The sequence below is a fragment of the Acipenser ruthenus genome, chromosome 2, assembly GCF_902713425.1.
Source record: "Acipenser ruthenus chromosome 2, fAciRut3.2 maternal haplotype, whole genome shotgun sequence".
Taxonomy (NCBI): domain Eukaryota; kingdom Metazoa; phylum Chordata; class Actinopteri; order Acipenseriformes; family Acipenseridae; genus Acipenser; species Acipenser ruthenus.
Window position 1 is genome coordinate 17,190,544 of NC_081190.1, and position 16,365 is coordinate 17,206,908.

The 16,365-nt window shown below is 36.9% G+C and overlaps 1 protein-coding gene across 9 annotated transcripts in view; it reads left to right on the top strand.

The window, feature by feature from the left end:
* Window positions 1-16,365, top strand: part of LOC117399458 (cAMP-specific 3',5'-cyclic phosphodiesterase 4D-like) — a 365,779-nt gene that overhangs the window by 202,138 nt on the left and 147,276 nt on the right. Inside the window, exon 1 of one of the 9 annotated variants that reach the window (XM_058990271.1) lies at window positions 7-810. The exons of the other annotated variants lie outside the window; for them this stretch is intronic. Within the exon in view, the coding sequence (XP_058846254.1) occupies window positions 725-810 (86 nt within the window). The 5' untranslated portion in view covers window positions 7-724. Of the gene's footprint in view, window positions 1-6; window positions 811-16,365 lie in introns of those variants that run through there. 9 annotated transcript variants of the gene reach the window in all.

The window sequence follows — 16,365 nt, forward strand, 5'->3', positions numbered from 1 at the left end:
CTGTGCTCGGAGGAAGCACACTGCTGTATTATACGGATAGGGGATGCAAATGACTGCAAAGAAAACGACAAGGAAAATAAACATATTTCTGATGTCAGCTAATTGCACTTGTGGAGTGTGGAAGAGAAGGACTTAGTACCTTTTCAGGGCTGCCTGGATTGATTGCATGTAACATGCTTGCTTGTCGTTCATTTCGAAGATGCTTTCTTATTCTTGGACTAAGAAGAAGGGAGTCTGATGCCGAAAAAATGATTCAAGTCAAAAATGAAGATGTGGCACAAAGAGTTTGAAATCCTTGCTGGAAGAATACCAAGAAAAAGGCAAGATGAAGACACATTTATTCACCCTGGTTTGATGTTTCTTTTGTTTTACCACAGAATATCTCTCTTACCTGAACAACAACTTTTTTTTTAATGGGTGTTTCTGTCCGCCTTATTTACACATGGACTTGCTTGCTGTTTGGTTGCCTTAATTTGTAAGAAGTAGTAATTTGTGATGTTTATTCGTAAAGGTTCAACTTTTCTATTCTGATACCACTGCTGTTTGGTATTCCATGGCTTAAACTCTTACAAACAGTATATGCACATTTATACTCTGTTTCATACACAAGTTTGGTTTCTTTTGGGAGGCATTTGACTACTAAGTGGAAGAAAATGAAGTGGCTCATATCATTATTGAATTCTATGGGAATTTGATTTTATTTTTGCTGAAACATATCTACTCTATGAAGCCTGGAAACACTCATGTGGGAAGGGAGAAGACAATGATGCATGTGAATAATTTTCCATTGAGAAGGCATTCCTGGATATGGTAAGTGGTATACAGCATTAGTCTTCTTTCTATGTAAAGCTGTTATCATTGGAGACATGGTACTTGCATTGTGCAAAGAGAACACTGTTCTCCTGTTATAAGATGTGTTATGTAGACTACTGATCCTAACAATTTTAAACCGCTTCTTTTTTTAATGGAGGTCCAAATACAATGTATATGCAGTACTGATGTATTGGTTGAGGCATAGACAATTCCATGTGGAACTTACTTATCAGAATGTGTTATTTACTTTAAGTAATAAGGCTGTTGAGCCAGGATACATATATTTGAGCATACAGATACTTGACAAATAAAAGATATAGTTACTAGAATGGCACAACCAATTATCTCATTTTAAAAGCCCTAACCACATGTCAAATCAATCAGTTAGGCTTGACATTGAAGATATGTTTTTTGTTTTGTTTTGTTTTTTCATTGGAAGATGATTTTTACAAGGCCTGGTCCTATAAGTTTGTGTCTCACAATCATGTGCAGGTTTACACTAACATTGTATGACACTCCATTGTTTAGTCTACCATTATCAGCAAGTAAACCTGTTAGCATCCCTCCAAATGTATTTTTTAACTCAAGAGAAACATGTATAGAATACTGGAATACTGATACAATGACCAGAAACATTAGGCTGGAGATCTAAATAATAACATCTCTGTAAATTATATTTTAAAACACGTCAGAACACATTTAATCTTTATGCACATATCCTTTGATAACACACCTCTAAAAATCAACAAAGTCAAACAAATGCTGGTCTGCAGTTATGTAAGACCAGATCTAAAGAATTGTGTAAGTAGTTAGTATTTCTCCTCTGGGCTGTGAGAAGAATTTGAGAATTTTAAACATGAATAAAGTCTTGTGATACTTTTCATACAGAAACAGTTTTGACAGCTTTCATTTAAACTAAGACACACATTCTTCCTTTAAGGTCTGGTTAAACAATGCTCACTCCCTGCTCTATAGAAAGCATTCACACAATTACAAAAGCCACACATATTCTCACTACCAGACAGTTTGTGGGTTGTCAATGAATGTGTAAGGGGAACTCCTATTTATTATAATTTTATAGGACTGCAGACCTGTATATGTTTACGAGGGATTATCGGCATGAGTAGAAATTAACTGTTTACACACCTAGACTGTCAATATAACCCATATACAGACACGGTATAATTATATTATGTACTGCTGTTTCTAAGCATAGCAAACCATTACTTAGTCATTTGCCACTTTCATTTAAAAGAGAGAGAGGCTTGATGAGGAATTTCATTAAGTGGCATTACGATCTTCAGTCCTGATTGTGACATGACTGTTTTGAATTACATTTTTAGTTGAAGGAAATTCTGAGAGGTGCCAAGAGACATGAGCTGTACTGACATTGAGAATAAAGTACGTCTATGGTACCGTTAATATTAGGAATGGGGTTTGACTTCCCTCAACTACCACACATGTGTCTTATATCATTGCAGCTTGATTGACAGCACTAGAAAGACACACCTGCACTGAGCCAATACAGCACAAAATTACCTGCTGTAGGAAGCGACAACATGTGTGTCTTTCAAAACTGCCCTGAATTGATGTAAGATTTAGGAATGATTTTGTTAGCTGAAACACTACATAACCGATCTCGAGAAACATACTCAAAAACGTTTTCATTAATCCAGCTCAAAACGCCCACACTAAAGTACCGTTTCATGTTTAGTCGGCCTAAACGCGTACAAACACTATTAAAATAGTCTGGTTACAGTTCCTAGCAGCGCAGTGGACTGTGGGACTTAATATGACATTATGCACTGCACTCCACCATGCACTGTATTTTATGTTTACAACCCGGCAAATGTGAAGCCCGTGCCGACGGAAGACATAGAGCTTCTTAGCATGGACGTTCTGGCTTTGTTTCTTAAAAACACAAGGGGCACATTTTATCATAATGTGTGCTTTTCATTTTGAACTCTGAAGTTCTCCTTGACAGATTTCATCACTCCAGATATCAATGTGCCTTGGTTTCTGCATATGATTACGTCGCTCCATGATCCACCATTTTACAACAAGCCTCAGAAATTGTATATGGCACAGCAGTATTGATAGTCGTTCTCAACTCCTTCAGGTGCCTGTTTTGAGTACTGCATTTGTAATGTCCACATGCCAAAACGTATCAGAAATAATTCTGGGATATTGGAGGATACACAAAAAATGTAGTTTGGTATTACAGCGTCCACACTTCTGATAAACCACACTATTTGATGCGATCTAATTTAGGACCAGACTCGAGACTACCCCCTGAGGTGGTATTAAACGCTGCTCAGTGTAGACGCTAATCGTATTTAGCACTTTTAAGCCGGTTTGCCTTGTGTGGACAGGGCCTAAATGTGTAACATTTTGTTATTTCTGTTTGTCTGGTAGTAATGAACCTGATGGTAAACATTCTTTTAAGCAATTTAATTAACACCGTGTTTGGTTTGCAAGTGTACCAATTAAGCCTTTTCATCTCTTGAGTTTGTTCTCTGCGTTGAATCAGCACATTACTTTAAGGTGTTCTAAAACAGATCACACATACTAAACAATGCCGTTTTCCAAGGCTGTTCATGGCCAGAACATTTTTCCATACAAGATTTGACAGATCAGCTCTTTCCTCTTCATCACAATTTGTTAAATCATCTTAGACCTGTAGTACTGAAAACAAACCTAGTCTGTATATTTTTTTATTGTGTTTAAAGATTTGGATTATAGACTTGTAGACTTGTTTTTTCCTTTTCTGCTGCTGAGATTCAGATGAATATCTCAATCTCATTTTAGTCTATGGCCATGTTGGAACTGCCAATGTTACCATTGTCAGGCAATCTGTTACCAGATGTTTACAGCAAAGGTCATTGCTCCCTGATCATCCTCAAATCACAACCATTAATAACAAATTAGTGATGTTAGATTGTTTTAAATTTCCTAACCGTTTTAAACTTTAGGATGAAATATGTTTAAACTATAACATATAGTATTGGGAATTTTGTAGCCAATCAAAACCACGAGATCTTCCTCAGAGTGCTGTTACTTTTTTATTATGTCATTTAGCAGACGCTTTTATCCAAAGCTTGGGGGTGAACTATGCATCACAACTGCTGCTGCTGCAGAGTCACTTACAATTGGACCTCGGTTTTACGTCTCATCCGAAGGATGGAGCACAAGGAGGTTAAGTGACTTGCCCAGGGTCAGTGGCTGAGCTGGGATTGAACCTGGAACCTCCTGGTAACAAGCCCCTTTCTCTAACTACTGGACCACCAAGCCTATACTATCACATCATTTACGTGTACCTGTATATGAAAAAGGATATACAGTGAAGGATATACTGTACACATCCTTCTGTATAAATACCGCAATTCTATATTCATTGTCTTTGACAATGGTTAAATGTTAAGGAACAATTCTAAACAGCAATAATTGGACCGATTTCAAATTGTTTTTAACTCCCAGTAGCAGATGGAAGAAGGCACCAGAATCAGCCCACCATTACTATTTTAGGTTGCAAAGATTTGATCAGGTGTTTCTTTGCAGTTTTTCATTTTCATTGCAGCAGTTTTTGATGAGTGGGTGGGTCTAAGGAGAAGCTTGGGAATGAAACTACAGAATAAGAAACATTTGGCTGCAGTTGAGCCATGAATGCAACATTTTACTGGCCGCCATGTTTATATATTCTGCGACGGGAATCTCTGTAATTAGGGGATCTACAGCAAACTGCAAGGAAATATGCTACTGATTTCACCAGCCAAAACCAGTATTTTATTTCCCTACATCTGAAGTGCACATTTACTTGTTTATTGAGAAAAAAACACTTGGTGAATCTGTATGATGTTAGCTCCAGTTTCTGGCTTGAAAACTGTGTATTAAACTTTTGACCTTTTAATCAAGCTACTTCGTGTTAGACCATTATATTGAGCCAGTGCATTAGCTATAAAGTTTGGAGTAATTGTATAAGATATTAATTGATATATTTTAAAGGGGTTAAAAGGTCCAGCAAACAACATTTAATATGTCTTTTCTTAATATTACACTGTCAGTGGAAATCAAGTTTTAATTAAAGTGCCTAGTTATTATAATGACTCTTGTTACATAAGAGAGAGGGCTATCATAACCGTGTATATTATTTTCAGTACTGAATAATAGAGAACATATAGTGGATGCTGTGTATAATAAGAATGAATATGTGTTGTGTTGACAGATTGGTAAAGGAAGCGCCAATTATGTTATGTAAAATTGGAAGGAAATATAAATGGGCACAGTGAAATGTGAAGTCAGGGCTTGCTAACGCTGCAGTATTACTGGTAGAACGGATTCATAGCTTTCACTTACCTTTTCAGGAGTTGCTTTAAAACACTGCAGCCTGTCAGTTGTTTCTCAATGGAGTTAATGTCTGTCTATCTATGGTTACTTGAACACATATTAAATAATAAATAAAGACATTCTAGGAATTGTTCAGGTTTTAATTAAACAAATATATACACATAAATAGCTTTTATTTTTTGTTCTGATTTTAAATGAGTCTGTATGCCTTTAGCATCTCTTCTTTGAGACGTCTCGACTGCTTTGGATGTACAAATGCACACTGAATGATTAACATGACTTTTTAGATGTTAGATTACCTCCTGGGTTTACCATTTGTACAATATTATAATACTAGTGATCTAAATAAAGCCTAGCCGAACCAATAGGAGACCACATCATTACCAGCAATGTCAACGCAATGGATTTGAAACAAATATTTCAGTGTTCCTGTGGCAGGGCAAGGAGTCCTGCACATGAAAAGGGGGCGGGGCGGACCATAAATGTATTATTTATTTTTAGAACGGGGTACCCCTCCGCCCTGGTGCAATTTATTATTTTGTATTTGTTTTGCTGTAGTATTATTATTATTATTATTATTATTATTATTATTATTATTATTATTATTATTATTATTATTGTCGTTATTGTTATGGTTTATTTATATATAAATATGACGGCGGAGTCGTGTTTTTTTATTGTTTTGTATTGTTTCGCAGCGTGGATGGGAAGCCCCATCTACATTAAAAACCTCGTGGTGACCATCTCCCGAGTTAATTAATTGTTCAATTGTTGCTAATCGGGAGATGGTCACCTGCATATAAACCTGCAGCTCTCTGCACTCGGGGTGGGTGCTCGAGAGGAGGAACGAGAGCGGAGGAGACGACAGAAACGAAACTAAAATAAAATAAATCTAGGAACAGTGAAGTCGATTTGCCCAGCCTGACCTGGAATACTTATTTTCTTATTGTGTTCGTGATTATTTTGTTTAAACTTTTATTTTGGTCTGTGAGCACTGTTTTTGTTTATTTGTTTTTGTTATTTAAATAAACAGCGCATGCCGTGTCTTTTGGCCTGCAGTACTGCCTGTGTGTTTTCTTCCGGCATCTGGCCTGGCGTCACCACGTCAGCCATCCTGTCACAGTTCCATAGAACCTTTGGACACATGTATACAGTATGCCAAATTAGGAAAGGTTACAATTACCAAATTGCAAAATCCTTGTCTTCTTTTTCAGGCCTGATGATAAATACCCTCCCTTGAAATTATACCATTAAATTTAGCCTTATTAATGTGGATATTAAATACAGGCTACAGAACATAATCCTTGGGCAAATGCAAAGCCTAAATATCTCTTCTAGGGCAGTCTAGGTAGTACAAAACTTCAATAAAATAACAGATATTTGATCATATCCAGCAGGTAACGCCTGCGTCAGCAGAAATTCTGGGTGTTAAAGCCTCTATCAAACTCATAAATTACATGTCACCCCTCTGGTAACCGTTTCAGTGCATCAAGCAGCAGTCATTTTTTATACAACCCTAGGGGGAAAGCCTGGCTTTCCAAACCCATAAAGTAATAAATTACTTTGTCAAAAAGTAAAACCTTTCTGTTATTTAATTAAGTCCTAATTAGGTTTGCAGGTTGTTGCCTTGAGTATATTTATCATACTGTACTAAAGTCTGAAACAGAACTGGAAAAAGTGGCTGCAATTATAAGTTAGGCTTGGTTTTGTTTCCAGATTGATGTTTAAAGTCACTGCAAATATATATTAGACCACATCTTAATAGATAATCCCACCTGGGTCCAGGCTTAATCCTTGGTTTACATCCAGAAGACAGTTACAAAGCTGTGGAGAAAGGCTCCTCTGTGAACTGTAGAAGCACCTAAAGAATAAAGTGGCTCTTCATTTTATGATGGGTCTTTTAGGTTTTGTATACAAAATATTAATTGGGAACAAGAATATTAACTTACAGTATAATATCCAAAGAAAAGTTGCTCTTACTAGCAGTGCAGGTATCGGCATTCACGTCTCAGCTGGTTTATGCACAATCGTTATGTCACTGTTGTGTGGGCAACAAGGAGAGACTGCGAATTTGAACCCAACCAGTTAAGAAGGGTATTGTGTGTTAAAAACAGTATTAGACAACCAGTAGTTGTGAAAAGGAATCTAGTTATAAAATGTGTAAAACCTTAAGAACAGAGATGCAGATGTGGATTTCACTTATATTTAAAACATCTCCAGCCTGCCTGAATGAATATGGCTCTGGGTATCTTATAAAGCTGAGATATTAGGCACAATAAATAAATAAATAAATAAATAAAATACATCTGAGGAACTTGTTTTTTTTATATAAAGCTTCTAGACATTGTTTAAAGTGAGAAATTCAGAGAAAGTTATAGGGGGCTTACTATTGTGCCAGATCAAAACACTGCCTAAAATGTAAAGCTTACTTTAGAGCTATGGTATTACACAAATCCTCCTGATACTTACTGGATCCTTGGAAAACGAATTTAAAGTAAATCTGTAGAAACAGTTGCAAACTGCAGACTTAGTTAGCTTAATCTTAAAGCATCTTTAAGCATGCAACAGAACCAAACCTTTTTTTGGTTTCATTTTGTCCAACAAAAGAAAGTCGTCGAAAGTATAATTTAATACCCCTTTTTTTTTCCTTGTTAGTCCTACAATATGCTTTTCCATATTTGGGTGTGAGTGGGTTGATGTCTAAAAATATAAAATAATAAAAAAAAAACATGACAAACCACAGTATGACTTATACAGTATGATGTTCCGTAACCCTGTGATGTTCCAGAAAGCACTGTTGTGGGTTTTACAGCCGATTTAACAGAACCCAAACAGCTGTTTCCTTCGATGCTTTGCCTTTGGGATGTCACACAGTATTTGAATTAAAAGCCACTTCCGCGGTATGTACTGTACTAATGAAAACAAGGTTGCGGTCCTGTGATTGGGTAATGCCCCTGAAAAGGGTACCAACCATTCAACGTTGGGTCTGCGGGTCTGTCTGGAAACGAATGGCTTGCAGAAACTGATAGACTGTTAAGCAGTGTCTTAATTTTCACAAAGACAAAGGATGGAGTTCAAGCACACATGCAGCAAATGATTATTAGTGAAGCATGGTGACTGAGGTTCATTAGTAAGATAATGAAACTAGCTACCCTTGTTGTTTTCATACATTCCATGGAAACTTTTTTTTTTCACACATCTCTATGAAAACAAAACAACAGCTGCCTATCAAGTAGAAGAATACTGCAGTAAAGGTTGTCGGTGCAGGTCAATGTGAATGTAGAAATGGAAAGTATTTCTACAGTAGAAAGAATATAGTTATTGATTAGGCTTTTTTTTTTTTAAAGATAACAACATCACAAAAAACGGGTTGTTGCTGTACAAAACCCACATACACAGCCACATTGGTGACGTTAGAACTAATTCTGAACCTTATGTAATGCAGCCAGATCTACAGTTTCAGTTATAGTATGAAACATTATCAAAACTTCAAAACAGTCAGATAATCCTATTGCTTGAGCTTGATATACCTAATTATCCACAACCAGGAATGCTTATCCCCCCCTGAGGAATATAGTGGAGACGGACACACGTACAGTGCATGCATAGGTATGTTTGTTCAAGAGAACTGATTGTCCCATTGTGATGTAACTTGCTTGTGTCCTTTTTCGGTTTATTTGGTGGCTTTTTGTCTGTTGCCACCCTGAAGGTCCCAGGAGGGCCTGAAACTACCATATCACTTGCATTTATTTATTTATTTTATTTGGCAGATGTCTTTATCCAAGGCGACTTACAAGTGTTACAGGGCAATACAAGGTTACAATGCAAAACAATATTTAAATACAGTATAGTTTACAGGAAGTGCAAATTATACAACTAAAATACAGTATAAGATAAGATGCAAGAGGTTTGGATTAAAACTGGCTAAGAACCTTCTTTAGCAAAAGAAGGTATCAGAATCAAGCAGTATATGGAGGTATACATGCTTGTTCAACTCAGTTCAACTAGGTTGTTCATGTAATTTAGGATTAACAATGTATTGGTTATAGAATCACTTGGCACAGTGAACTGGCAATCATCAATTTAAGGTCAAATAAAGCAAGGCTGCTGCTGTGGAATTACCTTATGAACCAAACTGAGGAACATCATTGGAACACCATCAAGGTGTGGCCTCCTGTGAGACTGCTGCATTATGCTGTTTTTGATCAAACGTAAAAGAAGCTAACTCACTGGCATTTATTCAAGTTTTGGTAACATGAGGCTATGTTCACAGCAGAGCAGATCAATAACGAACAAAGGCATACAAACAAGTAAATCAGAGTCTATGACCTCTGGCTGCAGGGCAGGAGGCCCAAACAATCTACCTTTTGTGCTACTGAATCTGCAGCTTTCTCAGCCTTCTCTTCAAGTCCCATGTTGCTCTTCTTGTGGTTTTCTGTGTTTGCCAGTAATTGGATTAGCTAATGCTGAACTGTACTTCTACAACTACATCAGTGATTTATCGATCACAGGTCAGCAAACTGATTGATGGCTACTTAAGAGATTGTCTATTGACAGTCTTCTCATGAATGTAACTGTCTGACAAAATAGTAATTACACTCAGCAATCAGGACTTTTACTGCTGAGTAATTCTTTTTTTATAGAAGCTTAATGACTCATAGCCATATATTATTGGAGAGCTGATGTCTAAAGGGCCTGCTGAAGTCATACTGATTAAGCAGAGCTTCAATAATAAATGATAATTGGATGGTTTGAGTTATTGTCTTTTGCATATGAATGGTCACACAATTAAAGGAAATTTCATTAATCAATTCTGGAGCCAAGAAGTACAGTACAGTACATTAACAAACATCCATCCAGTGTGTGTGTGTGTGTGTGTATATATATATATATATATATATATATATATATATATATATATATATATATATATAAAACGTTGACAAATTCGAAATTAAAAAAAGCTGCTAACATGTTGCTATGGGGTACATTTTCAATGAAAGGTCGACTAGAAAGTCCTGAAGTTCCGAGACGGTTCTGAAATTACCATGTCACATGGGTTACTTGCCTGTAAGAATGCAGTCATTAACAGTAGCTAACATATGCCTTCTTTAACTGTGACACACAATTTAAGAATATATTATGTAAAAATGTTACTGGGTCAATGTGACAGGGTAGCGTCATGGCCTAAGAGATGGCAGAGACTCAAAAAACAAGAAGCAGCAGGTTAACCGCTATTGCACATGTTTATTCACAAATACACACTAAACCAAACACATTTACCAAACAAAAAAGCACACGGGCCAAAATAAAAGGTCTACAAAATCTCAGGGACATAACAACGAACAAATAGCCCAGCAACACATACACATACACATACACATACATACATATATACATATATACACACACACACACACACACACACACACACACACACACACACACACACACACACACACACACACACACACACACACACACACACACACCCCTTCACCTTCACCTTCACCAACATTAAACTCTAACACCTGTGATTACCCCTTTTATACACCTGTGGCTGGAGCCTCATTAACCATTAATCATTCAATTATGGCCCCAGCCACATTCCTACATGCTTTCTGGTGGGGAGGAATTTACCCCTCTCCCTGCCAACACAATATTCCCCCCACACACACTATATACCAGTACGGCTTCCGCCCTGCGACAGTCAATTAAACATTATTAGTTGTAGGTTACAATAATTGATATCCTGTGCTTTACTCAGCTGCCACAGACACTTCACTGTAAACATGAATCATATTAATCTGTGAAGCTGTGAAACAGAACAATCACTTGACCCTATTATTATTTCATGTTAAAATTAACATTTTCTTTTGTCATTTATGTACCTGTGGCACCAAAACATGCATCATCTGGTATACAGAATAATTACATGGAAACGGCACCCTTTAAAATGACTATCATAAACTAGATCCATTGGCACCCTTTAAAATGACTATCATAAACTAGATCCATTCTTAAAACATAAACCATTATAGATCAATGTATCTATACAAGGCCATATCACTTTTTGCTGTTACTATTTACTGTCACATTAGGTCATAATAATATAGTATCGTACAAGTATGACTTTGACTTTATTTGATGCAAATATATAGCAATCAGCTGTAGCAAACAAGGTTGAACCGAGGCTGGTCAGTATCACCATGGATTTGTGTTCTTATTGACAAACATAATACTGATTTATGCCTAATTAATGTTACCAGCATTAAACGTTGTGTAGAAACAGCTGTCTAATATCTTTGAGATATTGAGTGTATGCCTATAAGTTTTAGTCAGTTTACTGTCAATGCATCATCTTACATCAAAGCTTAATTTATTAATAAGCTCTTCTGCTATTATTCTATTTTGTCTGAAAATATATTTAAATAACCACAGCAAGTCGGTAGGAGCTTCAGTAAACAAGGCTATTAATTGGTAACATTACAATGTAATGGCTGCTTAAAAATATATTTGGGGTCATTGTGGACCATTGACTGTATTTATTTACTTAATGGTTAACATGATGTAGTTGTCTTTGGGTTGTGAAACTGTGGTTGAATTCCACAAGCAAGTTAAATTTAGCACAGAAAAAAAAATCAAGGTAGTAAACAGTTTTATGAGATGTTGGGAAATCTTGCCTAACATTGGGGACCAGATGTAGTTGCTTGAATCCAAAGCCTAGCTTGAAGCACTATTGAGTTCTTACAATGCCAAGCACTGCAGAGAGATTTTGTCATACCATTACCCTAAAGCATACAGTATGACCAGGCTTCCTGGAAACATCAGTCCTTTACAGGGAATTCCAATGCTGTCCATTGGACGGCCACATTTCAGATTCCTGTAGGTTAACGCATGTATTTGCATAAACGTGAGTGCTGAAAAAGTTTCTATTGTGGTTTGGTAGTGCTGCAGAGATCAATGTCAACATGTTTCATAAACTACAGTTATGTCAACTGATGCCTGATTCAGCTTCTGCTAATGCAGGTTTTCTGAGTCAATTGACCTTCTAGATAACCAGCAGTCACTTCTAACATACTGTGTAACCTTAATAAGCAGCTAGTTGACTTGACTAAAAATACAGTAGTCTCCAGCTAAGAGAACCCCCCTCGGGAAGCAGGCAAAGTGTTCACAGTGTAAGTAGAGGTTAAGTGGCTTTTCCATAAAGTTTACTTGTAATGTCAACTTACTCCTCAATGTACTGCAATTAAACCAGCAGTCACTTATTGTAAGGAAACCTGTATGGTTTGCAACTTATAAAAGATTTACTATCTGTTTTTAGCCAAGTGAAAAATAAGTATATGGGGTAGGGAGATAGAACAGTGTTATAGGAAGTAGATCTAATACTCTTTAATTAGAGAGTTTTAGCAAGGAACACCAGTGGTATCATTTGAAAACATCAGCTCTTTAGATTTGTAAAGTGGTATAACAAAAGCACCAGCTGAAGAAAGAATAAACCCTTTTTAAATGAGTTTTACTTGTAAAATTGAAAGCAGTCGCACATGCAGTCCAACATGGTGCACAGTGACAGTGGTTTTGGGGAGAGGGGGATCTGTTTCTTGGCAGCTCAGACCGCCCTGGGGGAATTTAAAGAACACGTCAATCAACTATGATTATTGGTTACAGTAGAGAAAAAAGACCAAACTATGGATAGATATACCAATCTCTGCATCTTTGTTTGTGTAAATCTAAGCAAGGCGTGGAGAAAAAAGCCTTGAGGATGTTGGAAGTTAAAGATGTAGGCTACATGCCTGAGTTTAATTACAAATCGTCTATAACAAAACACATTGTTTAATTGTTTGCAGGTTTCAATGTTCATTATATCTCTACTCCCATTACCTTGCAGCAATTCAATATGTCTCAGTGTAGTTTTACAATGCAGTCCCTGGCTGGAATCAATTCCAAATTTGTAACTTGCAGTTAATTGCGAAAAGCAGTTCTGTATCGCAGGGCTACCTGATCGGCCCTACCTTTATAAAAGGTGATTACAGTATTTTTGCAATGTATTTTTACAGTTTTAACATGCTTTTCCTATGTTTAAACTATGTATTTACCATAGTTTATCCTAGATGGCTATGTTTATTAATATGCTTTACTATACTTCACTGTTCTTTACAGTGCTTACCTAAGCTTTACCATGCTTTAATGATGCTTCAGTACACTTTGCTATGCTTTTACTATGGCACTCTTTTATAAGGGTACCACAGTTTTGTGCTCACATTGGGGTTATACACAGACCTGCATTTCAATCAGCTGTGGGTATGGATGTCCTACCGTGCTGTAAATATGTGCACATTCATTTATAAACCTTTCACCTTGAGAATCTGCTGCAAAAAACAACACTCCTGTAGATAGCTGCATTTTATTATTGTTTAACAGCAATAGTCTTTAAGCCTAAAGTCCTTCGTAGAGCCGACGGAAGTAGTTAATCGTAGATAACATGTAAACTGCCAAAGTCATTGTTACGATGACGCGTGGAGGTCACCGCTATGGGGAAAGGGTTAAAGTTCTCTAACTGATGTTTAACTCAGTTAAATCTAGCCCCATGTTTAGATGCTGTCCGGGCTTTATGAAAGGAAGTGCACAGCAGGAGCTGGCTCTGAACACTTTATTTTTGACTGTCTGTGCAGAGTAGCTCTTTTATGTGCTGGACATGTAACTGTCTGCCTTAAACTGCAGTACTATAGCATCTTCTACATTGTGTAATACCTGTACCGTTCCTTCACAGGTTTTAAGGGTGTCATCTAGGGTTGTGCTTCACATAGTCAGAGTAATTACCTTTAAGAAGTATCTGTCAGCAGGTATTAAATAAATCAAAATGTACCAATTTATTAAGATGTTGATTTAAAAACAAGAAAAGCTGCCCTTTCCTCATCTTTGCAATTAAATATATAAATCATTGTACTAAAATCAAATTAATACCTAGCGCACTTTCTTTTTACTTTAGCCTGTGGGCTGCCAGTTACACAAAATAAATTATGCAGCTGCATTGTACACATCATTGTACAATGCGGGAATAAGAAACTAAATGATTTTACCACATTTTAGGCTACTCAGTACACAATTAACAAAAAATAGATAATGATGTCGCATTAACACATTATGATACTATACTGCAGCTTACATATACTGCACACACTTTATAGAAATACATGATTTTATTACAGTGTACACGTGGCTGCAAGTAAAACACATAGCACATCTGCTACATTTGTTTTCTATTGGTATTAGTCAGACATGCTTTTCCTTAAAGACTTCAAATTCAGAATTGTAATTACTGTAGTCCACAGCTTGCCTTTCGAATCACTGGAGTCCATCAGTGTTTCTAAAAACTTTGCACCCTTTTCCAACCATTCAGTCGCAGTTAGTTTAAACTCTGTGGAGTACGAGTTTATATGCCGTCTTTTAATCATGTTAGGTTTAGCGATTTAGTAGCTACTTGTATCTGTTCTTTTGTTTATTTCCATCCTGTCTTTGCTGTCAGTATAACAACCGTTATCAGGGTTTTTAAAAAAAAATCAAAAAAAATCTGAATTTTTATTTTAATGATTTAAATGAGAAAATGATTTAAGTTAATGATTTAAAAAAATATGTAAAGTGATTTAAGTCACAATTTAAATCAGCCAACCCTGACCGTTATACTTAATTGTTTTTTATTGGGCATTGTGCATTGTGTCCGACATATCTGAGTGTACGACATAGCAATGTCTGTAATAGCAAGGGACTACTGTATATAAACTATGTAAAATCTTAATTAATAAATGGATACATATTTTGAAATGTGTTATAATATGTTCCCCAACATATTCCAAAATACATTTAGACATATTTTGAAATATATCTGATGCATTAACACTAACGACACATTGAAAACATTTTTAAATAAAACAAATCAGTATATTTATTAACATCTATATATTTGTGCAAAGGTAGAGACTGGGGTTAAATCCCAGCACTTTTTTCAGTTTAATTCCCCTTCAACCGGGAGGCAAGACAGCCATGTGAGAATGTGTCTGGACTGTGGTAAGTGTCTTGATTGGAGTGGAACCGAAAAAAAACAAAACATGGAAGAATGTGATTGCCAATGTAATCTATCCAATTGTATATACGGGAATGGACAATTACGTAATCAGTTATAAAATATAGCTTAGGCAGCACCATAAACATAGATTTAAATCAGACTGTGGAACTCAAGTACAGCTAAGGCTGGTGCGACCTATCTTCAGTAACACTTGGATTTATGCTGCAACTCCAGACCTAGCCTTAAAGGCCCAGAACTTGTAATTGGCTGTTTCTGTGTTTTTTATATTTTTATTTATTAAAAGTCAGCAATAAATTGTTCAAAATATTGCAGTATAAATCTTTTTTTTTTTTTTTTTTAATTTAGTGGTTGCCAATTTTATATTGTTTTCTCCCCAATTTAGTAATGTCCAATTATTTTTGGGCTCAGTTCACCGTTACCACCCCTGCGCTGACTCGGGAGGGGCGAAGATGAACACACGCTGTCCGAAGCGTGTGCCGTCAGCCGACCACTTCTTTACACACTGCAGACTCACCATGCAGCCACCCAGAGCTACAGGCAAGCCCGCAGGTGCCCAGCCAGACCACAGGGGTTGCTGGTGCGCGGTGAGCCGAGGACACCCTGGCCGACCTAGCTCTCCCTCCCCCCCCGGGCGGTGCTCGGCCAATTGAGCGCCACCCCCTGGGAGCTCCTGTCCTCGGTCGGCAAAGGAATAGCCTGGACTCAAACCTGCGACGTCCAGGCTATAGGGCACATCCTGCACTCCATGCAGAGCGCCTTTACTGGATGTGCCACTTGGTAGCCCGGCAGTATAAATCTGAATATATTTCAAAATATTTTTAAATGCATTTTGGAATATATTATTATACATGTTACAATATATTGTATAAACACTATCACCATTTTTTTGTATATATCCTGCATATTTTAAACAATGTCAATATATGAATTTCACTTTTGAATGTTTTAGGATATGTTGTTATATACTCTCTTGCATGGATGAGCTCGGTCGAAGAGCAGCTTGTTCTGGGGATTGTATTTGAACTTGCTGCACTGTGCTGTCCATAGGGACGTTGTGCTCTGAAGTGAGATGCTCTGGGCTGGACAGTAATACACCATTTAATTCCTGCCAATCCTGTCACTGT